Source organism: Schistocerca nitens, chromosome 5 (assembly GCF_023898315.1).
Source record: "Schistocerca nitens isolate TAMUIC-IGC-003100 chromosome 5, iqSchNite1.1, whole genome shotgun sequence".
Lineage (NCBI taxonomy): Eukaryota > Metazoa > Arthropoda > Insecta > Orthoptera > Acrididae > Schistocerca > Schistocerca nitens.
Genome location: NC_064618.1, coordinates 429753899 through 429781455, shown reverse-complemented (window position 1 = coordinate 429781455; position 27557 = coordinate 429753899). Strand labels below are relative to the sequence as shown.

At 42.2% G+C, this 27557-nt stretch overlaps 1 protein-coding gene across 1 annotated transcript in view; it reads left to right on the top strand.

The window, feature by feature from the left end:
- LOC126260507 (nephrin-like) overlaps positions 1-27557 on the top strand; it is an 871736-nt gene that overhangs the window by 744440 nt on the left and 99739 nt on the right. Inside the window, exon 11 of the mRNA XM_049957838.1 lies at positions 16033-16245. Within this exon, the coding sequence (XP_049813795.1) occupies positions 16033-16245 (213 nt within the window). The remainder of the gene's footprint in view (positions 1-16032; positions 16246-27557) is intronic.

Genomic DNA, 27557 nt, shown 5'->3' with positions numbered 1-27557 from the left:
GGATGGTTTTGTTCAGCCTGTAACTCTGTGTTTGTTGAACTACCCTAGCACGATAATTCCATTAGTTGCATTCAGATACTAACTCTCTATTCATATATGTGTCTCGATATACTATATGTGACCATCAATCAACATGCCTTCACTATAAACCTACATAAAAAAGGTATATTAACAACTTCAAAAGAAAGACATTACATACTTAAGGTTTGTTAGTTAGCAGGTACGTCACTTCAGTGCTGGTAAGCAATGAAATTTTAGCATCACAGTGCTACAGTGTGCCCTTAGAGAAGCTATAAAAATGGCGCGGACCATTTACACTTTATCAAAGACTGCAGTAGTGGCAATATGTAGTATTTTAGGATGAGAATTTGGATGCATACCAAGACTGCGGACGTGTCCTTCCAGCAAACAATAACTTAAGTATATAACTTTATTTTTTCGAGTTGATGGTTAAAACTTTCTGATGATCTCTCCTACTATTACGTCGTAGTTAATGAAATTTGTAATACACTCATCCCAAAAGTCAGACTTCAACGGTACAAGAAAACTGCCAACAGTATTCACTACTGTCAATGACTCCCCTATTAATTAATTTTTCTGCTTTCCCTTTTTTATATCGAGGGAAACTTGTTACTTTTTGCAGCCCTGGGGGCTGTTTTACCTGGCTCATAGCACCATGGCATGCTGTAGAGAAGGTAAAACAAAATGTCGTACACAGTCTACACTTTATCAATGACTGTAGTAGTGGTAATCTATAAAAGATTGTGGTGACGATTTGGATACGTATCAAGACTGCAAACATATACTTGTCAACAGAAAAGAACAATTTTGTAACTTTTTCGAGTTGATGGTTGAAACGTTGTGACTAACACTCCTACTCTCGCATGCTAGTTTACGCCCAAAGTCATGCAAACTATTTTCATTATGTATTATGCTCATCCCAATAGTCAGTCTTTAATGTTACAAGAAAACTGCCGACAGTATTCAACACTGTCAATGATTGTACTATTAAATGCTTGTTCTACTCTTTTCCATTTCTTACCGTGAGGGGGAAACCTGTTACTTTCTGCTGTCTTGGGGGCTTTCTTTTGTTGTCTCACGACAGGGAAGTTAATTTAGGAGTGTTATACACTTTCTTGGTGCTAAAAGCCATCGCCACACAGGTATCTAACAGAGAAATAATAGTCTCCTATGTCCACACAGCAGGAGGGTAGGAGAGGGACGACTATTTTCCATAACTCTACGTTATGTGAGATACTAGAGGAATATTTTGCCTAGATAAGATCTAAAGGCCAAGTGAAAAACACAGAATATATGAGACCAGAAAGTGAAAGCTTCATTCCAGTGCAGGAATGTCCTTTGGAATCTGTGTCTGGGGGTCTGTGACTCGCTCAGTAATTATATCGGTAGATGACGCATTATCTCAAATATCCCTATTTGCAATGCTTTTTATTGGCTGGGATTCAAAATCCGTCATGTAGTGGGAGAGATTTTCTGCCTTTCTTCCCATACCATGACAAAATAAGTGAGAATAGCAAATCGTTAAATTTGATTATAATATTATTACTGGTCTGAATTCACAACGTCAACTGTGATTGACAGGTAAGATTCCGAAGTTGGAATAACCAGCTAAATTTCGAACAGTCATAACACACTTTCAGCAGTGATGTCGAAGAGTACACTTGCTTCATGGATCCAATCCAGAATGCTCTTCACATTAGGCAGCTGCAGAGAGAGACTTAGGACAATGTCCAGAGGTTGATCTGGATTCATAATTGCCAGTCAACATGCTGCAGTCTCCCACACTCTTTGCGTTTACGAGAAGTAAACTTTTGACATCGATGCAGCCACTGATGTGAGTGGTATGCAAACCTATTGAAATTACGTCACGGTTTAATTGCGCAGATTTAACATTGACAGCTAGCTAATTATACTCATCGCGTGCTTTTGCGAAAGTATTGGTGTTCGTCCTTGCATTTCTGTGGTCCTTCTTTATATCACTGACCATTTTGATTGCCTTTGCCATATTACGCTGTTATATATCCGTTCACGCGTGCCGTCGGCAGCGCACGGTCTAGTGGATTGCTGCCTCTGGACCACGGGGTCCCAGGTTCGATTCCCGGCCGGGTTGGGGCTTTTATCTGCCTGGGAACTGGCTGTTCATCTTGCCCTTTATCATTTCATCCTGATCATCATTCGTGACAGTGGCTGGATTGGAATGTGTAAGAAAACTGGACTGTGTAAAACTTGGGACTGGTGCTGATGACCGCGTAGTTGAGCGCCCTACAAACCAAACATCATTATCATTCATCTGTGCCAAGGCCATAGTTTACATTTGCAACCCCTTATCCATTCACTAAATGTTTATATGCTCGATTAAGTGGATTGTCGAAATGAACCAATCTGATTTAGAACAAACACGAAGAACCTGCAGCAAAATATCAAGACAAAGGACTTCAACATCGATCCTTCCGATTTTGAGTCCAAAATCTCTAATTTTCTGTGAAAGTTTCCACAGAATAGCCTGAGTTCTCTCGAACCATTTAATGAATTTGCATAATTTTCTGTAAGCGCAATTCTGTGTCCTGGAAGTAGACTAACGCATTGCAGATGGAGCAAGAAGTTTGTAAGAGGCCGAATAAAACAGTCCATGAGGATTTTCTTCATCAGATAACGTCTAGGTACTTCATTTTGACCGTAACTTGACACATAATTAAGGATAAAGATCTGAATCACAGATACGTACAGAAGAGAATTGTAGACCGAAGGACAACCGTAAGAGAATCTACGTGTTTCTGATGTGTCGAAAAAGAAGGATGCGGAAAATTATGTATGTTTAGAAGTAGCTAGATACTCCACAGAATCAACGAGGAAAGAAATACACGTAAACTACTTTCTGGAATAAGAGGAAACTTATTTAGATACCTGCAAGTAACATTCTCCTGTACTATAGGAAGCTTGACACATAATTAAGGATAAAGATCTGAATCACAGATACGTACAGAAGAGAATTGTAGACCGAAGGACAACCGTAAGAGAATCTACGTGTTTCTGATGTGTCGAAAAAGAAGGATGCGGAAAATTATGTATGTTTAGAAGTAGCTAGATACTCCACAGAATCAACGAGGAAAGAAATACACGTAAACTACTTTCTGGAATAAGAGGAAACTTATTTAGATACCTGCAAGTAACATTCTCCTGTACTATAGGAAGCTTCCTATAGTACAGGAGAATGTTACTTGCAGGTATCTAAATAAGTTTCCTCTTATTCCAGAAAGTAGTTTACGTGTATTTCTTTCCTCGTTGATTCTGTGGAGTATCTAGCTACTTCTAAACATACATAATTTTCCGCATCCTTCTTTGCAGAGGAAGAGATTGGAACATATACAGCAAATAACAAAGAAAGTTTGTGCTATATGTTACTCTGAGATGAAGATATTGCCACAGGAGCAGAAAACATAGCTACCCTTATCAAAACGACAGAATACGCTTGTGATTTAAGTGCGATATGTCAATCGATAAGTTACAGGACATCTGAAAAAAACATGTGGGGTGTTAGGCGTAGAGTTGCAGATATTTCTGTTGATGAGTGAGGACACTATACTGAACAACATTACGTCACTATGTACCTCATTTGCAGACTGATAGTTACAGCTTTACAAGTAGTGTGTTTTTAGGTCGCTTAGTACCTCCAAATATGTGTGCCACAAGAAAGCCATTAATGTTTATTTCCCCATGGTCAGAAGGTAGCATGTATCGGAGTGTGGACTGTCTACATTGAGAGGCGTAGTCCATCTTTGAGTCGCAGCTATGACCATACAGAAAACATTGGGAAGTAAATTAGGTGACGTGTCTGCTGGAAGACTGTCACACACAGAGCAATAACAACATTCTGAATTGGATACATATTACGGTACCAGTGTTGACAATATCTGTACACATATCCACTGGATAAATAACTGCGGGGTACCGCAGCATTTGGTGGAAGTACGGTCAGCAGATCTTGCTATAGCATCGAAACATTTCACACAAAGAATGGAATGCTAAGCACATTGAAATATTGATTAAGAATTTAAGGAGAAAGCCCTCTGAGAAGAGCACCGTATACCACTAATCCTTTTTAAAATGTATCTGGATGACGAAATACGAAAATGCTAAACTCAAACTGATGTAAGTATTCTGATAAGTAACAACATGATTTTAACCTGTCTCACATACAGAAAAGGACCGAAGCATTTCATATGTGGTGCTACAGAGTAATGTTGAAAATTAGGTGGACTGACAAGATAAGGAATGATAAGGTTCTAGAATCGGTGAGGAAAGGCCTACACGGAAAACACTGATAAGTAGAAGGGTCGTTACATAATTTTGCCTCTTCACATCTTTGTATGGTACTAACCATTTTGCCCTTACATAACTGTATTGGCGTTTGACTTCGAAATGATTATCTATCATGTATTCCTCCCTCTTATTCTTCCTTTTATCATGCCCCGTCATGCAGCCTTTAATGAACATTTACTCTTTGTGCACTGTCGTAAACGATTATTCATATTCCTTGTCACTTTCTGTAGTAGTTGCACATTCTCTTCCTTCCATACCCTCGCGCCAGACGCTACTCTCTTTTGTCTTTCTTTATTGCTCATACCTCAAACCCATGACAAAAATGACTAGTCATTTTAGTTAAGTAAGTCCGTTGAGAGACTGTATACCAATAAGATAAGTATATACTCGACAAACTAACGCAATCCACAAATTGTTCAGGATAAACACAATAGCTGAAAAACAAAAGGAAATGGATATGACTGAAATATTCAAGATAATACCGTGGATTGTTCACATTGTTGCGTAGATGAAAGTGATCAGACATGAATGAAAATCAAGAAAGAACAGGATTAAGGCAACAAAAATTAAATATCTTGTGGTGTTGGTGGTGTGCAAAATATATATATATATATATATATATATATATATATATATATATATATATATATATATATTCAGAAACCCGCTGTGAAACACATGTCAGAGGGTACTTGGCATTACGCCAAGTGTCTGGGTTTCCTTCCGTTGCAAAAGCTTTGTGTGCCGCAGGAAAATTATCGCTTGAATGCACGCTGTAATTAGTCTAATCTGGCATTCTCGGTCAATAAGCGAGAAGTACGTAAAGTGAGTGAAAAGTACTTCTGGATCCTTCACTTAATTCCAGTTCCTGATAGTTTGTATGCGGCTTTCCTGGGGTAACTGGTTCTTATCCTCCAGCTACAGATTCAGATTTTCAGCATTTTCTTGACGCTCTCCCGCAAGTAAAACAAACCTTGGTATTCGTGCTGTTCTTCGTTGAATAATCGTTATACCCAGATATTTGTATTAGTTTATTAATTATCACTATGATGCACAGATGTTCTAGTCTTAGGCTGTACTATTCTTCATTCTGTGCAATACACAACTTTCAATGACTACACATCGGAAGCAAGTTAATACTTGCAGCACACTGAAATATTATCAACATCTCACAGGCTATTCACGCAGTTTAACTGAGATATGATTTAATTATACAAGGTGCGTATGAAAATTTCTGTGTATCATGTCAGAAAATAAAGGAAACAAGAGTTATAAAAATAATATCCTTACTGGATTTCAGTGTAATCACCATTAGCTGCAACACAAATCTGATATCTCTTGTAAAGCTGAAGGAAACTTTCTGGAAACTCTTCTTGTGGAATCACTCGAAGCATCGTTGTCACGCGTTGCTGGATATCCGCAATGCCTGCGAAGAGTGAGCCACTTACGGCTAACTGAAGTCGGGGAACCAAAAAGTAGTCTGCCGGCGCCAAATCTGGAGAGTAAGAGGGTGTTTAAGGGCAGTCGGGACTGTCAGCAGAGGGTGAACGGAAGGGGTCCTTTTCACGGAGGAAACTGCGCTGTCCGCTCCGGCGCTATTCTTGCCGAAAGAACTGGATGCGTTGCAGGAACCGTTTCAAAACTTTCTCGTGAAGTCCTCCGTTGACAGCTTGACCCTCAAGTGTAAATTCGTGGTTGATCAAGCACTAGCAGTCGAAAAATATGGTCAACATCGTCCTAAATCTTAGATTTAGTCAGTCAATTTCTTTTGGGAAGCAGGGAACGATGAACACTAAGTCACTGATTCACTTGGTGTGCGGATGGTATTGGCAGCACTAGGTCTCATCTGTAGGATAGTAATTGCAGTGTCTTTTATTATCTTCAGCTCTTCTGCTAACATTGTTATAGACAACCGCCATCATCTGCATGTATCCGTCGCGAACTTCTTAAACCTAACTAACCTAAGGACATCACACACATCCATGCCCGAGGCAGGATTCGAACCTGCGACCGTAGCGGTCGCGCGGTTCCAGACTGTAGCGCCTAGAACCGCTTGGCCATCCCGGCCGCCGCCGTGACAAGTGTTCTCATACTGACTCCCTTAGCTTGGTCGTAGTTTGCACCATAGCTTCACTTCGGTGCTTTCCATCTGCTGACATGTCTCTCAGTGCATAGGCGTGGGCACCTCATTCTAACCTGCGCGATTTTTAACATGTGGAACCATTCACTGAGCTTCTCATTCGCACTTTGTAGATAACGGAATAATTTGTGGAAGTCAGAAGTCATTCTGAACCGTAATTTTACTTTCAAAATATTTTCTTAAAGAATTTGCTTTATTTACTATCGATTCAACAAGAACATTAACACATTTAATCACACTAGGAGAGCGTGGAAGTAGTTGCTAGGAAGTAACTGATGGAAAGTAAAATTACTTTTAACAAATGTGAATTTTATTCCTAAAAGCCTTTTCAAAAACAGATTTAAAATTACAATCAGAAAGCACCCTCTAAATATCAAGTTACAATTATTCAGAGGCAGATTAGCATTTTTTTTTTTTTTTTTTTTTTTAAGGGCCTTCGGGCTGAGTAGCTTCCGCTCTCTTTCAACACGGCCGTAGTCATGACCGCTCACAACGACTTCTGAGAAACTGCACTGGTGCAAATCTGCAACACACCAGATTACTTTACACTAAAAATTTTAACAACTCACACAAACACATTAACTATGCACCCTATACGAGGGATGGAAATGGTACAAACACACACACTAAGAAATTATTTGCCACCAAAGGTGCAATTTGTTTTTAAAGGGCTCTTACGGCGGAAGGGTGGCAACTTTCTAAAAATGACTATGTAAATAAAGCCCATGAAATTCAGACTTACATAAAGTGTACAACATGCTATACATTAAACATATACCGACTCGCAAGAGGATAGGCAAGATAAAAACATATTTCTGGAATTCGGCCTTTAACTTAATTCTATAAATTCATTAACATCGAATCCGACAAGCATGACAGAGGCAGCTATTAACGTACGGCAGACCGACAGACACTAACAGCCTAACAAATGTGGACGAGAGATAGACGAGCAAGCTGGGGACGGGAGACTGACCAAGAACAAAAGTCGAATTGAACAAGTAACTGAAACAACAAATCACTAATCACTTCTAATAACTGCAATTTCTGGCGAAGACCTGGCGCAGCATCCTCAGTGCTCTCCCGAACCGTCCGCTGAGAGCCGCTTCAACGGACGCAGGAAGGCGCGCCGATCTCCCGTCTCACGGCGTCGCAGCTCGCCCCAGCCAGTCCTTTGTCGTGGGTTGACTCCTGTTGCTCTCGTGTCGGCCACGAAGCCACTACTCCTCGCTATACGGCGCGGGCCACTGGACTGACGTGGCGACCTCACGTGCGCCGACGCTCAAGACGGACAAGTGTCCCAGTGCGCGACCGACCAACCGATCGATCCAACCGCCAATGACCGTTGCCTAAACAAATTCGAACAGACTGGCGGCCTAACGCGCAGACTCAGATGCAGGAACTCAGCCCCGACCGTGCGACCACTAGCTGAGTGCTGTTACTGGCGGAGTGGCAAGACTCTCATTTTCTGGCTTTAAAGTTGATTCAAAGGACGGACATACTAGCACTCCGACGGCAGACAGACACTAACTGCCGCACAAATGCAAACGAGAGACAGACCAGCAACTGGTGACGCGAGACTGACCTAGCCTCACTCCGACTGACTCCCTTAACGCACGGCAGACCGACAGACAGAGAGACACTGACTGCCCGACACTGAGCTGGCTGACCAACTGACTAGACTCAGACTGACAGACTGACCGACTCAGACTCACCCACTGCCGAGCTCATAGCGCCCCTCAAATGCACATGAACAGGTAACTTTCCCCTTTTCCCACCAGAGGGAGACACCAAAGCTGCGATTGCCACAGCGGCACCACCGCCAGAAACGGAAGGCGACTGCTTTACACTACGCGTTGCGGCGCGCTCTTCAAAGAGCAAATTTCAGCACTGCTCACATTGCTTACGTTTTCCGGGTCATTGACATATAAAATGAACAGCAATGTTCCTCTTATACAATCCTGAGGCACGCCTGAACTTACTTTTACTTCTGCTGATTACTCTCCATCCAAGATAACAAGTTGCGTCCTCCCTACAAAAAAATCTTCATGCTTTTGGACAGTCAAGAAATTCCGTATATACGTGACTGCCTTGCTGTCTTGATTCATGGATTGCCGGATGTCGATAACTGATGTTTTATGAATCCTTGGTGGCTCGCAGGGAGGAAGTCGTTCTGTTGGAGGCACTTCATTATATTTGGCATCATAACAGGTTCTAGAATTTGGACAGCAGATGGATGTCAATAATACTGGGTAATAGATTCGTCTATTGCTTCTGCTGCCATTCTTGTAGACGGTTATGACCAGTGCTGGGAACAGCTTTTTATTTTAGAGATATATGGTATATTATGATTAGAATGAGAGCTAAATGATCAGCAAATTCTTTATAAAAACTGATCAGGATTCAGAATGTATTACTAGCGATTAGAATGTATTACTAGCGATTAGAATTAAATATTACTGTTAATCAATAATAAGACCTGATAAGTGATACAATTTCTAGTACCCATTGCCGTGCGCTTCACAATGGTTTGTAATGGAGGTAGGACAAGACGTAGAAAGCAGTTCTAATTGTGTAGAGGAAATTTATTTCCAACTTGCCTTCTGTAGAAAAAATTTTGTTCCTTATTTCGTTAAAGATAGCAATAATCCGACGAAAATTGTCATCGTTAGACTGCGCACGTGGATACTCTATACCCCGAAAACTAGTTGTGCTCCTTGTCTCCATGCTCGTCGTAATATCGTTGTTGCTTAGGGTACTTCAATATACGTGTAATGGGTGTTTTGTGAAGTATGTGCTGAAACAGTATCTGAAGAACTTTCTGTGCTGTATCTGACGTTATCTCTCTGCACATAGTTTCGATCTCGGGAGACACTAGATTTCAGTTAGCTGTTTCTTAAATTGGGAGGGGCGTCCTACGATATTACCGAGATTGACCGCTGCGCTGCATCAATACTGCAAAATTTTTTAACAAGAAAGAAGAATGATACGTGTTTTGTTTTACTTTTTGCATGGTCTTACAATGGCCAGAAAACATTTATTTCTGTACGACATTACAACAGAATCATCTAAAAGCTACGGAAAAATAGGGATGCGTATAGATTAGCATTTATCTAAACTGTATCCACAACGGAATGCTAAGTATCCGTCATGTTTAAGCACAGACAGATCTGGCTTACCTTCCCCGTCGTTTTCATATAAAATTATACAACATTGCTATGGCATTGCACGGTTTCCTGCCTCAGTCGACAAGGAAACAGAATTATTCCGGCACAACTACTTATGGTAGTTTTATCGTTAACGAAAATGAGATCTGAAAGTTCTCTGACTGTTTGTGGGAAGCATTCCCGAATGACATGATTGTTTTGAAACCGTCCGTTTAATTACTACAGAAACCTTTAAAATGAGCTGAGGAAATTCTTTGGCTAACAATAATGTAATAGTGCTATATTAGAGAAAAGTTTCGGCGTTCTTCCTGACGTTTTTATGGCCTATAGAAGACAAGTAGGCCAGTTTCGAACGTTGTTTCAAAATGTGACTGTGTCCCAGATGAGTGAATGTACCGCAGAAATGCATACAGTAAGCTAGTATTCCCTTTTCGAGAAAACGGTGTAGTGTAGGCTAGTGGTTCTAACGGGACGAGGATAGAGTACTACGACATTGGTTCCCTGCAGTGGTTAATTCCGTTCCAGGCCCCCGGTTCTTAGCGTTCAAAGAGTGCTGTTGGACACCAACGTGTCAATCGCGCAGTTCTGTTTCAAGCTAATGTCAGGAGTTTTTGGACCAGTATACTGCTACTACGTGTTTTTGGTGAATTATCCGTACGTCTCCGTGTTACCGGGTTCCAATCATTTCGTCCGTAGAAGTGAAAATGAATTTTGCATTCGTGACAGCAATTCTTGATATTTTCGTTCACCCATTTTCCCAGAATTGCTAGTGATCACTTCATTGTGTTTACACGTTCAAGGAAATTTCTATTACTTTTGAACTATTGCTTTTGTAGAGGTAAAATTAAAACATTTCACCTAATTTAACTGTGGCTATTTGCCGAAACATTGTGCCGAGAACTTTTCACGAAATTTCAATTGCCAACTTTCTCCTCAGAATGCGAAAATATTTTGATGACGCACACCTATATAGGGAGAAATGGTTATCGCAGTAATATAAGAAAAATCATAGCTCTTAAAGAAAGTTTTAAATGCTCATTTTTCCCGAGTACATTCGAGAGCCGTTGCCAGGTACTTACGTGTGAACTGGAGAATAATTATACAGATGTAAGTGTAGATTGTGAGACTTACACTAAACACCGTTTCATTCGCTCCGTGTTTCAGTTAAGTACTAATTTAGAAACATTAGCCTTTAATTTTCGGCTGATTTTATATAATCGTAGCATTAGGAGAACTGATTTCATTACTACATTTCTTTATGTGTGTATTAAAATAACGTGCCTACCTCCAGAGCATAAATCTGGGGCTGATTTGGTGGAACCTTTGTAACACTGGCATAGGAAATTGATCTATCTTGTGGTACACTGTCCTCCCTTTGTCAAGAAGTCATTATTATGTGTAATTGGCTTACTCGTCTTTTCTCTGCGTCCATCCTAATGAATAGATGGATCATCTGTTCCTCATCCAGCGTTTGCTTCCCGTCTTAATGTCAGAAATAAATTTGCCAATGAAGTGTGAAGATAAACAATCCCTCGTCAGAAACCACGCACACAGCATTATACATTCGCTAAATGCAAAGCAGAGTAGAGTATTAACGTACGATAAAAATTTTAAAATTTTGGAAACTACCTCCAGTTTTGTAGATACTTTTTCTGGGACCCAAACACAACTATTTTATTACTGTGAACAGTAATCCCGAAATCATTACATGAAAGTCATTTAAAAAATTGAATATCGCATCACTTTTGTCACCCTCAGAAAGTGGACGATGTAAATGGCTGACTCTGTAGGGATTTCGACAAATGAATAGGTTAAGTCTGACGAGTAAAAGGTAATAGACATTAGGTTGGGAAAGTGAAGCTGTATGTATTTCGGGAACTGAATAGGTTAATTCTGCTGGGTAAACGAGAACAGCTATTGAGTAGGAAAAGTATAGTATGGTGTCACAATGGATCCTAGACTTGTGAAATTTCTGCATTAGAGGTGGTTGATGTGCGAGCGTTTACTCCACTGATGAGTTGCCTCTGATGATAAAAATAGGGTGAAGCTGTATTTCCAGAGATGCCGCTCCAGAACAATTACAGTTAGAGAATGTATCTTCCTACAATTGAAGGTGCACAATGAAGTTTTAGACGTACATGAAAATTAGGATAATCTGAAAGTTCCGTGCGTTTCAGGACTTTCGTGAATGGCAGTATGCCTGACCAAAAAATCATGACAATCTACATTATAGCTGACCTGGAGTTTTCTGGCTGTTAAATGGAATCTGCTCAATAACGGACTAAAACGGCAAAGAGAACGTTGAAAGCCTTACTACTTTTGTCCGACATTGAATAAAATCAACACAAACCTGCTCAGGGTATGAAATGAAGTCGGATGAAATCATGAAATGTCACCATGAAAACAACGAAGTCATTTTTGTAGTTATTCACAAAAATTATTAGTGTTGTAGCCTTGAGACAAAGACGCACCACGGAGAACACCGATTTTATTATTTTATTTCGCCGAGAAACTATATTTTGAGATAGCAGGTGCTCTTTCGTTTTAAGGGAAAGACACTTACGCGGCTTTTGAGAGAACAAACGGCAATTTACTTTTAAAATTAAGATTATAGTATCTGTTGAACTAAATAACATGACGCATACGTAAATTGGTTTAGACGCATATTCCATATCGAGAACGTCCTAAACATGTAAATTAATCACATAAATGCATACGTAAATTGGTTTCGATCCATATTCCGTATCGAGAACATCGTAAACATGTAAATACTGAATTTTCAGCAGTGGAGTTTGATACCATACATTGCAAAGAAACCGTTCCTAATCTTAGGTAAATATTGAGGGAAGGTAACGGTTCAATAAACGTTTTATAGTTGTGCAAGAAACTGGCTGGTTAATTTTTACACCGTTGATACTGAAGTTTAGGGAATGTGAGCTATTTCATTTTCAAGCAAATAAGCATTTAATAATTGTGTAAACGTGAATTGTGTACAGTATGGATTAATAAAACTGTACAGCAGAGATAGTAATCAATACATGGGTCTTTTGGTCTTCTCTATAGGCGTCATGCTCGGTGAATAAATGAAGCTTGTTATTTGTATCTGTATGATTTATAACCGTTCTGGCACAAGAAGTGGTGTTCTGGTGAATGCTGTGTTGTCTACATGTACATTAATTCAACAGACACTTTTTGCCCTGCTAGAGGCTGCATCTGTATTCTCGCACACGCATTATATAATTTAGTATCTTATCTTTTGTGCACGGTCGTAACTTCACCATAAAGTGAACTACACTTGTCATTATAGATTAACCGTTTTGCGTCCAGGCACCAACACTTTGCCCAGGGGAAAATAAACATTGACGGCTTCTTCGTGCCACACGTTCTTGGAAATATTAATCATCCTCAAAACATACAACTTGTAATAGCTGTAATTGCCAGTCTGCAAATTAAGTAAATATTGCTGTAATTCCCGCAGCCATCCACAGAAATACCTACACTTATACCTCTAACAGTTTGTACAACGATGTGTGGTCCAGGGTAAGGGTGGATATTATGTAGGATTTAAGGCGTACTCGAGGATCGAAATATTTTTAGATTTCACGTTGAAGCCTACTACGTTAACCAGTAGGAAAATACGTCACAAAATTCAGGTACCCGAATTCTGTTCGTATTTCTTGTGTACACAAGTAATGAAATCCTCAAAGGACTGTAATGTCGATTAGCATAAAGAAAGATTTACCTATTGCTGCTCCGTGTGTTACAGTTGCATCGAATTAAGTAGAGCAAACGTGTAGCTTTGCTAAATTGCCTAAGCGCTTTACTCCACCAGTGTACTACACCTTTATTGCCTCAATTCCCTCCCCCCCTCTGGTATTGAAAAAGAAAAATAACATGATTATCGTGTTCAGGAACTCTGAATTCTTCTTGGTCACAAGCTTGTAACCTCCCAACAGAAAAATTATAATTATAGCATTCATTCACATTTAGTATAACCTATCAACAGAGAAATTCTGTAACCTACCAATAATACAATGTGACTAACTTCTTAATAAAAAATGTGTCTCATATATAGCCTTTCAATAATTAACTGACTGTGAATCTGAACTTGTAAATTTGGACGTCAGCAGTGCTGCGTCATGGCCCTGAAAGATCATACTGAATAAATTGAAAATTCTTACCTCAATAAGGTCGCCGGATAACGCATATATATCTGCTTCTATAACAAAATTTTCTGACACAGCCCAGTGCAACGCTGGGCGATAGATTTGTCATGACAAGAAACAACTGATTTTTATTTGCAATAATCTGTAGGACCATGGATAGGAGAAATAGTAAAATCTTTAAATTGAGATGAATGTTTGTCAAAAGTTAATTTTTATAAGAAAGATTATTATTAAGAAATTTTTTTAGAACATTTACATGGGACTTGATGTAACAATAGTACATATGCGCGAGGCTGCTTTTACCTTATACTACATCGCTCAGGCAGCGCTATCGCTCCCCACGACCGGCCCAGCCAACTCGATACACACGACTGCTAGCTACAACTTACTCCTACTGCCACACAGATCCTACTGCAGCCAACACACTGCCCTCTGGTCTGAGATTCTCTTATAGCTTACATATCGCAGGCAGCGCGTGAGCAATCCATCGAAATTACATCTGCTCGAGAGCGATAGCAATAAATTCCTTAGTCATGGGCCTCTTACAAGCTTTATGAATATTTTGCAGCCTTTCATATTTAAAGTGCTGTCAGTACTACATTCACTTCTTAAGGAAGATTTTCTGTCGCCCCAGTATGAGGGGGTTTAGGGTATACTAGGGTTAAGCGCTTCAGAATATGCTTTTCATTGCCTGTTTGCCTGTCTGCTTTTACGCACCAACTACATTTTCGCTTTTTCTGCGCACACTGAACTAAGAGTTTCTAAAATATCTTCTCATTTTGTCTACATAGCTTGCTCATTTAATCACAAAAAGCTAGAAAAGATGATGATGATCATCATCATCAGTGTTCTGCCTAAAGGCAGGTTTTCACATGGTAGTTCTCCAGGTTGTCCGGTCTTCTGCCATCCTCTTTAGTTCTGCATAATTTCCTCTTCCCTTTATGTCGTCTATCACCTTGTATCTCCTTCTTCCTCTCAGTCTTCTCCCACAAACCAATCCTTCCAAAGCATCTACTAGCAAGCACTCCCTTCTCAATGAATGTCCCAACCAGTTCTTTTTCCTTTCTCTTACAACCTTCAGCAGACATCTTCTCTCACCAACCCTTTCCAATACTCTTTCATTACTCACTCTATCCATCCAGCTTATTTTCTCCATTCTCCTCCACATCCACATCTCAAATGCTTCTAACCTTTTTTCATCCTCTCGTTTCAGAGTCCATGTTTCTGCCCCATATAGTGCCACACTCCAGACAAAACATTTAGCAAGCCTTTACCTTAGTCCTTTATCTGATTTGCCACATAAGAGTCTCCTCTTTCTGTTGAATGCCTCCTTCGCCATGGCAATTCGAGTTTTCACCTCCTGGTGACATTTCAAGTCTTCAGTTATTGCGCTTCCGAGGTATTTAAATTCACTTACTTGGCTAATGGTAGATTGTCCTATTTTAATATTGGACAGTCGGCATCTTGTACTGATGACCATACTCTTTGTTTTTGCTGTGTTTATTTGCATCCCATATTCCACACAAGCTTCATTCAGATCTTTGAGCATGTTATTCACTGTCCGCTCACTTTCTGCCACTAATACCATGTCATCAGCAAATCTTATACATTCTATTCTCTTTCCACCAATACATATTCCTCTTTTCCCATCTAAACTTTTCGCAATAATCTCTTCAAGGTATACGTTAAACAACAGTGGGGAAAGGCAACAACCTCGTCCAACACCTCGTCCAATGCTGCTTCCTTCTGACATTTCATTTCCAATTCTTATCCTTACTTTCTGGTGTAAATATAGATTGTGTATCAGTCGTCTCTCTTTCCAATCCACTCCTTTCCTCTTCAAGGTCTCCATCAGCTTGTTCCACTGAACTCTGTCAAAAGCCTTTTCTAAATCTATAAAAACGGCAAAGATTTCTCTACCCTTTTCCGTATACCTTTCCCCTATAGTTCTTAGCAGGCCAATAGCATCTCTTGTTCCTTTTCCTCTTCTAAATCCGAACTGTTCCTCTGCAATCCCTCTATCCAGCTTGCCATATAACCTTCTATTCAACACTGTCAGAAAGACTTTAGCTGCATGAGAAATTAGACTGATGGTCCGGTGCTCTTCACATCAAGATCAAAGCTACAAAATATCTTGCAATAATAAGACCAAATGTGGATACAACCATTGTAGCTGTATGATGGCCGTTTGTGATACTGTCTGAATGTGGACTTGGTGCAGGTGGCGGTGCGGTGTCGACGTCCGAGTCTGGAGAGTTTCCCCAGCTGCCCGCGGTGCCGGAGGAGCGCTACAGGATGCGGGGCGCCTCTGGCACCACGTCGCTGCTCACCTACACGCCGATCACGGGCTCCGACTACGGCGACCTGCTCTGCTTCGCTGTGAACGCCGTGGGCAGCCAGGGCGAGCCTTGCGTTTTCACCGTCCTGCCGGCCAGTAAGTACCGCCGACCACACAAGACTGCTGTAAGGGTTGGGGTTGGGTTGTTTGGGAGAAGGCACCAAACAGCGAGGTCATCGGTCTCATCGTATTAGCGAAGGACGGGGAAGGAAGTCGGCCGTGCCCTTTCAAAGGAACCATCCCGCAATTTGCCTGGAGAAAGTTAGGGAAATTACGGAAAACCTAAATCAGGACGGCCGGACGCGGAATTGAACCGTCGTTCTCCCGAATGCGAGTCCAGTGTGCTAACCACTGCGCCACCTCGCTCGGTGACTGCGCACACTTCGTCCTTTACTCGTATGCGAATTTTAAGAAATATAGATTTATTCTCATTGCGTAGCCAGTAATAAGCGAAGTGCGCAAAATTGTCAGATAACTAGCTGTGCGGATAAGGAGCAAGAGGTTATAAGGGGTGACGAAAAATTTTCAGTGCTAAGGCCGTATAGGGCGGGAATAGTACGCCATGAAGGCAAGATCGCCCTGAGTACTGAGGCACTCAAGCCACCGATGCACTAGATTGAAGATAACCGTTTGGCAAAACATGGTATCGTGCTACGTGAAGAGGTACGTAACTGGAATGAGATTTTCACTCCGCAGCGGAGTGTGCGCTGATATGAAACTTCCTGGCAGGCTGTGGCTAAGCAATGTCTCCGCAATATCCTTTCTTTCAGGAGCAAGGTTCGCAGGAGAGCTTCTATAAAGTTTGGAAGGTAGGAGACGAGGTACTGGCGGAAGTAAAGCTGTGAGGACGGGGCGTGAGTCGTGTTTGGGTAGCTCAGTTGGTAGAGCTCTTGCCCGCGAAAGGCAAAGATCCCGAGTGCGAGTCTCGGTCCGGCACACAGTTTTAATCTGCCAAGAAGTTTCAGGTACGTAAATGCCTGCCGTACGTCCTAGTCGGACAGGAATCGTCGAACCTTCACCCCAAGGGACCGAAGGCGTGGTAATCGCGTAGCGAGAGAAGTACTATAGTGTCTCCCACTTGATTCGGCATTATCTTCTGCGTTACGTGTGCGATATGGGGACGTGCGCTATCATGAAGCTGTAACACCCCGTGTCGCACTGTTCCCCAACGATGTTTTTCGATGGACATGCTGCCCCATAAACATTCTTCACACTCCGATGGATGTCTTTCGGCAACCAAAAAAAGAATAACAGTACATTGTACCTGATTGGACGCATTTGGTAATATTGTCGCTGTAGTTCAGGTTTACGCGTTTACAGCACGCATGTCGGTAAGACACGAACACCACACTAACCCCGTGCCTACATGTCTGTACTTACGTGCCCGCTTCGGAAACGCGCTATGTTGCGTATATTTTTTTATTTTACTATTTATTTACTGTTTTTTACTATTTAATTAGGTCCATCAGGCCCACTCTTACATCGGACCTGGGTTTCACATATGCACTACCGTTTTTGTATCGTAGATACATGAGAAACAGCGGTATTAAAATTATTTGAGCGCCTGTACTGGAAGGAGAGTAAATAATCCTCTGAAGTAATAGCGGTAATACTGGTTTTACGTGTTCTGATGTAGCTGCTTTCGGTAAAGTGACAATAGTAATAATAATATAATGAGAATAATAACAATAGTGTCAATGGCAGGTACAAAGAAGACTTTATAAGCGTACAAAATACGTGTTTTGTGATATGGCGATAGGTAAAACTTTACCGCTAATAATCAGTTGAGTTGAATGCAGGAATTAATCCTGAATCAAGTCCACACCTGTTTGAGTACCTAAATTTTCTGTAAGTGGCTAGACCTTATCTCTGTACCATTCTCGTTGTTGCCCTTTGGTAGATGTGATTGATGTCACACCCAATACCTTTAATTCCTTTGAGGTATTGGGTGTTACATTAGTCACATCTACTATGGTGTGTTATAAGGTTTCGGACACTACGCAGATAAGATCCGAATAAATCAGAGCATTCCTTTCGTAAAACGTTCAAATTACTAAACGGAATAATAGCGGACATGATGTTAAATAAATCTTGTGTTTGAAAAGCAAAGACAGGAAAGTCCTAAATTGAAGTCAAAAATTTAAGCTTGTACTGGTTGAGTCCTACAGAAAATGTTGGTGGTCTGCGTGAAACTAAATAGTCATTACGAACAGAAGAATTTGCATGACATGTCTCACTAAATGAGCGAAAACAGCCGTATTCTCGGCTAGTACCCAGGGAATCGACAAGTCTAGATTTATATGACAGAGTCACGTTCTCCTAACACTGGTTGAAATTGCGTCTTGAAATTAGTGCACAGGGTATTGAATGACAAACCACGAGATTGTATATGTTTCAAAAATTCGCATACTAGTCAGTAAATATGACTACTAGAAGGTAACGATAAGGCAGACACAGAAAAGTCGCCAATTCGACTGAAAAAAACGCAGTAGAGGATGAAATTCACCACTAAAAGTGTCGATGAACAAAGCGAGAATCGTTTTCACATTAGTTGCCTTCAGCAATTCATCATTCCAGCCTATTCGCATTGCGCAACCCATTACAGGATCACTTATTTGAAATCACTTATTTGAAACCCCCGTAGTGGAATACAAATAAAACAGTTTCTGCGTCAGTCACTTGTTTATTTTGCCTCTATGCTTTTAGATGGTTCACATCGATATCTTCAGGTGGAGAATTCTTTATTTACGTGGCTGATGTTGGTGAATAGTACAGCCGTCTTTTCACAGTAGGAGTTCTTGGGCTGCGTAGCATATTTTGCGTCTTTTGCTACTGATAAAAACTGTTGATTTAAAACAAGAATTTTAGAAGTTAAAAAACATGAATTCCTGACAGTGAAGTGTACTTACAGGGGCGTTAGAGTTGTAAACGTTCTGCATACTTTTCTATGATGTATATGTAACAGCATGGCGCAATTCGACGCAACGGTTCAAACAGCAGGGTTTTGGCAAATACCAAGAAAAGGTTGAAGCTCAGCTCATGTTAGGTGTAAGGTGGGCCAATACATACCATATTGCTATCAAATTTCACCACAGCTCTGCCCAGTGCCGCCGTGGACATTTCACCAGACGGGAGGGTCATCGCACGCCCTTTTACCTACATTTCAATCCTTCTTTTGACGCCTCTGCGATGGAAGTCAGAAGCACGATGGACAGCTTTGAAATCACGCAGTTTCGTTATGGGTGGCCGAGAAAATTATTTCAGACACAACGACACTCAGAATCGACAAGAAAAGGCCTAAAGAAGTGGTATAAAGGGCGTCAATGAACCCAACCTTTCCGATTAGGTGTTGTTTACCATATATTTCCTGATCGAAAACGACATTTCACAGGGTTATGAGCCACAGAGCGACGTTCTTGACAACGTTCGACACGGCTGTCATCCTCCTGACGATTCAACACTTCCTTAAAGACATCGTTGGGCTGCAAACCCCACTGAACGTGCTCTGCCGCTTTGCGGTGTATCGACCGCAGTTTTGCCCCTGGTGTACAGGGTGCGGTCACTAGGAACCTGTACAGAGACTTCGACACGCATTCACCTGAGTGGCGTCCTGCCGCTGGTCTAGAGCCTGTCTGTGGGCATGTCGGTGGGATGTTGATGTGGTGAATGGCAGCTAGAAAACATAAGCTAATGCAGACGAGTAAGAGAAACAAACCAATAATGTCGAGTACAGCATAAGTAGTGTGGTGCATGACACAGTCACGCCGATTAAATACCTAGATATAAAATTGCAAAACAATATGTAATTGAATGAACGTGTAAGGATTGTAGTTGGGAAGGCGAAAGGTCGACCTCGGTTAGTGGGAGAATTTTAGAAATGTAAAGGAGACCGCATATAGGACACTAGTGGAACCCCACTGTTACTGGCCGCACCAGGTTGGAGCAATTCAGAGGCGGGTTGCTACATTTGTTACCGGTGGATTCGAACAAAGCGTAACTCAAATTCAAATGGGAATCACTGGAGGGAAGGTGACGTTCTTTTCCAGAAGCACAATTGAGAAAAATTTAGAGAACCGGTATATGATGCTGATAACAGAACGATTCCATTGCCTGCAACATACATTTCGTGTAAGGACCACGGAGACAGGGCTGATACGGATGTATGCAGACAGTAATTTTTCCATCGCTCTATTTGCGAGTGGAGCACGAAAGGAAATGACTATTAGTGCTACAGGCTACTATCCAACACGCACCATATGGTGGCTTACGAGGCATCTGGAGGTAGATGTGGAATCTAAGGGGTGTGGAAAGTGTTTCAGTGTTTCATTGATGCACTTTTCGCCACCTCTTGAGACCTGTGCGGCGGTGTGCCGGAAACGTTTTCCGTGGTTAGCCATTAAAACAGCGTGATTTCTATGCAGTGATTCACGGTCCTGACCTCCACGGCAGATGCATCGAAAGAAAGAGTGAACTGTGGATAAGAGGTGGTGTGGTGACCTTCCCATCGTATACGTCCACGTAGGCGTTGTTCGGAATTGTGACGAAATCCTGTCTCAATGTGACATCATTAACCTAAGAAACTTCCTGGCAGATTAAACCTGTGTGACGGATAGAGACACGAACTCGATACCTTTGCTTTTCACGGGCAAGTGCTCTACCAGCTGAGCTAACCAAGCACGACTCACGACCCCTCCTCACAGCTTTAATTCCTCCAGTACCTCGCCACCTACCTTAGCTCAGCTGATAGAGCACTTGCTTGCGAAAGGAACTGCTCCCGAGTTCGAGTCTCGGTCCGGCACATAGTTTTAATCTGCCAGTAAGTTTCACATCAGCGCGCACTCCGCTGCAGAGTGGAATTTTTATTCTGAAATCATTAACCTAACTTCCAGCTCAGAAAATAAACTTCTGAACACTGGACTTTTTCCCAAGCGTCGACCCCTGCTGTTTGAAGCGTCCCTGCGCCGAGGATGACGTTGCATGGTGCCCAGTTTTTGCACCGTTACAGGCGCTATAAGCACCTTTGATCAAAATTTCGAAGGTCTGAATTTTAATGGGAGACAGTTACGTAGTTTAATCGACCGTTTAATTGTGTTGCAAAGCGTAGATCAGATGCAGATCAATTTTTCACTACAACAATGTTTTTTTTTCTTTTTTTCATATTCGTAGGCTTCGCCAGCTCACAAACAGACCACCCGCGAAAAGCCGATTATCCCAGTAAGATACTCAGGTTCAGCAGAAATTTTTCCCTGCAAATGTGCCAATTGACAATCCCGTTTTATTTCCTGTCGCCGGCAATTGATATCCCCAAGAGATGTATTTGCCTGGACCCCCTAGAGTGGCGGCTGAAAGTAGTCTGCTCTACATCTAGAATACAGCAATCGCTGTATGAGTCTGTCTCCATTTCGCGGGAGGGCGGGAATATTATAATTTCGATGTTAGTTCGTTATCTCGGACATTACACAGTATTTCAGACGGATATCAGGAAAACCGGGGCGTTTTCCGTTGCGGCGGAATCTTCTCAAGATATTTCAATCACCAACTTTCTTCTCCGAAGGCTAAAATATTTGTTGACGCCGTCCTATGTAGTGAGAAACGATCATCATGATAAAATAAGGGAAATCAGAGCTAGCTCGAAATGATAGTAGGTGTTCGTTCCTTCCGCCCGCTATTCGATACTGGAATAATAGTAAATTGTAGTGAAGGTGGTTCGATTAACCCCCTGCCAGGCACTTAATTGTGATTTGCAGAGTATCAATATAGATGCAGATTCAGATGTATATTACTTCTTCCCAATGGGATTCATATCATGATTAACTTCATGACCACTGCAGGCCAACTAGCGGCAATAGAACAGACTATTTTTTTTTACCATGTAGGCTAAGCAGTTTGACAATAGGAGATGAGGTTTAGTAAGGTGAATTATTATGAACTATTATGTTTCTCTGGCGAGACACATTCGTATCACTGTGTTATCCTCAGGTCTCTCTAATAACGACTGTTAAGCGATGATTCCCTTCTTTTTATGACTAAGAAGGATGTGTTACAGTAAACGAGAAACTGTGAAGTATAAACAAACACAATTTTTCTGAAATCAGCACGGGTGCTGAGCGTAGCAAACGCAACAAAAATTCATACAAAGGTATTCAGACAATCCCTCACAAAGGGTCTCTCAGAAATGTCGGCACTAGTGGGCTCACCCAGCTTTCAAAATCCTCTGAACCTGTGCGAAATGTAATAAAAAAGTTGGAACAAAAATACCACTTACTGTTTGCGGCACAAAGCGCTCCGTCAAGGCGGCTGAGTGGTCGTTCAGCCTTCAATAGAACGGAAAGCCTTTGCAACCGGCAGGGTGAATAATACAAGTGTTTTCAACAGGTAATCAATGAGTGGCGGAGCCGGCGGCTCCGAGTAGCGCTGAAACAGCCTGCATATTGCAAAGAGCCCGCCGCGCCGACACAGCGTTTAGCCGCGTGGCGCGCCCCACCTTTAACACACCGACTCCTTAATGATAGAGTAGTCCACCTGCTCGAGGAGTACACCTTTAATCGCAGCAGACTTTAGGGGCTTACCGGCGTCTTGGGGTTGAACATGCCGCAGCATTTCACTAAAACTCGTCGATTGTAGTTTTCACACTAAGCATTCTCTACTGCCAAGGCCAACAAAACCTTTCAACACCTTACATGCCGTTTCCGGTCCCGTCGACATAGAGAGATTTCAGCATCGTCCTTGCACTGTTACGAAAATCTCATGAATAGCCTGTCCTCTCCGATACTCGAAAAAGAGTGAAAGCTGCAAAGGTTTACAAATTAATATTGTAGATGCCCGTCGTTTTCGGATCCTAGAGGATATTCAAAGTTGAACCACAATGATTATCCTGAAAGAACAGAATCTTCTCTCAAATAATCGGTAAAAGTTCAGAAAAGATTCAGCTTACTTTAATAGTACACTATTACACTATGTGATCAAAAGTATCCGGACATCGGGCTCGAAGTGACTTACAAGTTAGCGGCGCTCTCCATCGGTACTGCTGGAATTCCGTTTATTGTTGGCCCACCCTTAGCCTTGATGATAGCTTCCACTCTCGTAGGCATACATGTTCAATCAAGTGCTGGAAGGTTTCTTGGGGAATGGCAGTCCATTATTCATGGAGTGCTGCACTGAGGAAAGGTATGGATGTCAGTCGGTGAGGCCCGTCATGAAGTCGGCGTGTGAAAATATCCCAGAAGTGTTCTGTAGAATTCAGGTCAGTCCTCTGCTAAGGTCAGTCCATTACAGGGATGTTATTGTCGTGTAACCACTCCGCAACAGGCCGTGCATTATGAACCGGTGCTCGAACGTGTTGAAAGATGCAATCGCCATCCCCGAACTGCTGTTAAATGGTTCAAATGGCTCTGAGCACTATGGGACATCTGAGGTCATCAGTCCCCTAGAACTTAGAACTACTTAAACCTAACTAACCTAAGGACATCACACACATCCATGCCCGAGGCAGGATTCGAACCTGCGACCGTAGCAGCATCGCGGTTCCGGACTGCAGCGCCTAGAACTGCGTGAACTGCTGTTAAACAGTGGGAAGCAATAATGTGCTCAAAACATCAGTGTAAGCCTGTGCTGTGGTAGTGTCACGCAAAACAACAAGGGGTGGAAGCCCTCTCCAGGAAAACACGAACACATCGAGACATCACCGCCTCCGAATTTTACTGTTGGCACTACACACGCTGGCAGATGACGTTCACCGAACATTCGCCATACCCACACCCTAACATTGGATCGCCGCATTGTGTACCCTGATTCGTCACTCCACACAATGTTTTTCCACTGTTCAATCGTCGAATGTCACACCATGCGAGGTGTCGTTTGGCATTTACCGGCGTGATATGTGGCTTATGAGCAGCCGCTCGACCATGAAATCCAAGTTGTCTCACCTCCCGCCTAACTGTCATAATACCTGCAGTGGATCCAGATGCCATTAGGAATTCCTTTTGTGATCGTCTGGATAGATGTGTGCCTATTACACATTACGACAATCTTCAACTGTCGGCGGTCTCTGTCAGTCAACAGACGAGGTCGGCCTGTACGCTTTTGTGCTGTACTTGTCCATTACGTTTCCACTTCACTATCACATCGGAAACAGTGGACCTATGGATGTTTAGGAGTGTGGAAATCTCGCGTACAGACGTACAACACAAGTGACACCCAATCACCTGACCACGTTCGTGCGTTCCCCGGAGCGCCCCATTCTGCTCTGTCAAGATGTCTAATGACTATTGAGATCGCTGATACGGAGTACCTGGCAGTAGGTGGCAGCAAAATGCACCTAATGTGAAATACGTATATTTTTGGTGGTGTCCGGATACTTTTGATCGCAGAGGGTATTTCGAAACTTGTGTGTTATGTGGCACTTACAATTTGATAAATAGGTGTACTTTCTTTATATATTCTTGACACAATTACCTTACATATATATGATGAAATGAAATTAATTCTGGCATCGTAATTAAATCAGTGATAAGTGAAAATTTGTGCCCGACCGGGATTCGAACGCGGATTTTCTCTTTTACGGTCACCTTAACCGCTTCGGCTATCCGAGAACACTTTCCGTTGACACAAAATTTTAACTTGTCGCATACCGCACTTGTAGCACACCCTGTCCTTCACATTCTCTGCTCGCAGCTTCACCTGATTCCCGTAAAAGTTCAAACATGGCTTGCATTCGCATTGAAGGTGCATGTTAAGGTGCATGTATATATTGATATGTGTGGTGTCTGAAAGAAGAGACAGCACTCTTATTTGATTATATACGAGCTGACGGTCATTAGCACCATTCCATTATGGATGCACTCTCTCTCCTAACTCTTGCGGAAATCCAGCGCGATGCAGCGAGCAATGAGTATAATGGACACAGGTGCTACATGTGTAGTGTGCGAAAAGTTGAGATCCTGAGTCGGACGGAATGCGTGCTCGGATAGCTGAAGCAGTTGAGCCGGGTTCGAGTCCCAGTCGGGGACAATTTTTCGCTTGTCGACACTGGATTAATTTGAGCGCCCAGTTGAGGCCGGGTCTGAATTTCTCTTACGTCTTGGAAATGTACCTTCCAGAGATGTCGCAACAGATACATGGTTAACTCTGGTCGTTTTCGCACGCTCCCAGCCAATCACATCGCCGCCTGTTAGTTGACGGGACTCGTTCTGGGAAACGTGCTGTGGGTAGACGCGAGTCAGCCGCGGCGGCAGCAGTTCAGCATATTTTGTGGCAATGTTACATTTATTCGAAGTGACAGCTAATAGACAGAATGCTCCACTCGGTTTATTCGAGTGGTGTTTCCACAGTATGGGTTTTATTTTCACTAATTTTGCATGGTGAACTTGTGATGAATTGCAAAGGTGAGCTAATATTTAGATACGTGGGTCTACCTTTGAGCTGGTTAGAAGATCTTGTTGGATTATTCAGTCTGAAGAGTTATGCAGCCAATATATTGGAAAAACCGCCTCAGTTGCGAAAATTATCTGGTCTTGACCCATGTTTCGTCTAGAATAACCTAGCCTTCTTCAGAAGCATAAAATTACTATAACATGACAGAGTATGGCATAGTCAACAATAAAAATTAAAACCTATAGTACAGTTGTACCATGTCGAATTAAAACCACTTAACTGAAGTCCAGCCCCGGCCTCACTTCACCACGCGGTCGGTTGGTAGCGCCAACTACGTTGCCACTGACCGTTGCACGCGGAATTGCACTGAGCACATAGCAACTCGTGCGCGTGCGCAGACTGAGAGTTAAGGCTAAGTTCTCCTTTACTTTGATTCATAATTGGTACATTCATCTATGCTATTGACAGACATAGGTCACGCATATTAATTAAAGTTTGGCGGAGGGTACAACATCTCCGTCATCACGCTTATGTGCTATTGACCGACATAGGTCAAGTGAACCACCAATAGCACGTAAGTGTGATGACCGAGATGTTGTATCCTCCGCCACACTCTAATTAATATGCGTAACCTATGTCGGTCAGTAGTAGTTACGTGTGATGACAGGGGCGTTGTACGTCCAGTTACACCGTAATTAAATTATGATAATGATTAAGGTTTTATATAAGTGAGACAAGTAAGGTGCTCCGCTATTAGTCATGTTTGGTGGGGATACTTTACTTGATGACCATACGTGCTTAAAGTCATAAAGGTAATCCTTAAACTTTATATACCCAACCAAGAAATTTTCCTACAATTTAATACAATTTGCGTATAGTTAATACACATAGGGACTTCACCTACATAATGCTTAGTTTGCTTACAATTACGGTTATTAGCTCCCTACACGTGATATACAGACAGCCAATGATTACAGCCTTAACTTTCCTTATGCGCATGCGCACGAGTTGCTATGTGCTCAGTGCAATTCCGCGTGCAACGGTCAGTGCCAACGTAGTTGCCGCTGCCAGCCGACCGCTTGGTGAAGTGAGGCCGGGGCTTGACTTCAGTTAAGTAGTTTTCAAAAAAATGGCTCTGAGCACTATGGGACTCAACTGCTGTGGTCATTAGTCCCCTAGAACTTAGAACTACTTAAACCTAAGTAACCTAAGGACATCACACACATCCATGCCCGAGGCAGGATTCGAACCTGCGACCGTAGCAGTCGCACGGTTCCGGTAAGTAGTTTTAATTCGACATGGTACCACGGTACTACAAGTTTTAATTTTTAATGCTGACTGTGCCATCTACATCTACATCTACATTTATACTCCGCAAGCCACCCAACGGTGTGTGGCGGAGGACAATTTACGTGCCACTGTCATTACCTCCCTTTCCTGTTCCAGTCGCGTATGGTTCGCGGGAAGAACGACTGCCGGAAAGCCTCCGTGCGCGCTCGAATCTCTCTAATTTTACATTCATGATCTCCACGGGAGGTATAAGTAGGGGGAAGCAATATATTCGATACCTCAACCAGAAACGCACCCTCTCGAAACCTGGACAGCAAGCTACACCGCGATGCAGAGCACCTCTCTTGCAGAGTCTGCCACTTGAGTTTGCTAAACATCTCCGTAACGATATCACGCTTACCACATAACCCTGTGACGAAACGCGCCACTCTTCCTTGGATCTTCTCTATCTCCTCCGTCAACCCGACCTGGTACGGATCCCACACTGAAGAGCAATACTCAAGTATAGGTCAAACAAGTGTTGTGTAAGCCACCTCCTTTGTTGATGGACTACATTTTCTAAGGACTCTCACAATGAATCTCAACCTGGTACCCGCCTTACCAACAATTAATTTTATATGATCATTCCACTTCAAATCGTTCCGCACGCATACTCCCAGATATTTTACAGAAGTAACTGCTACCAGTGTTTCTTCCGCTATCATATTATCACACAATAAAGGATCCTTCTATCTATGTATTCGCAA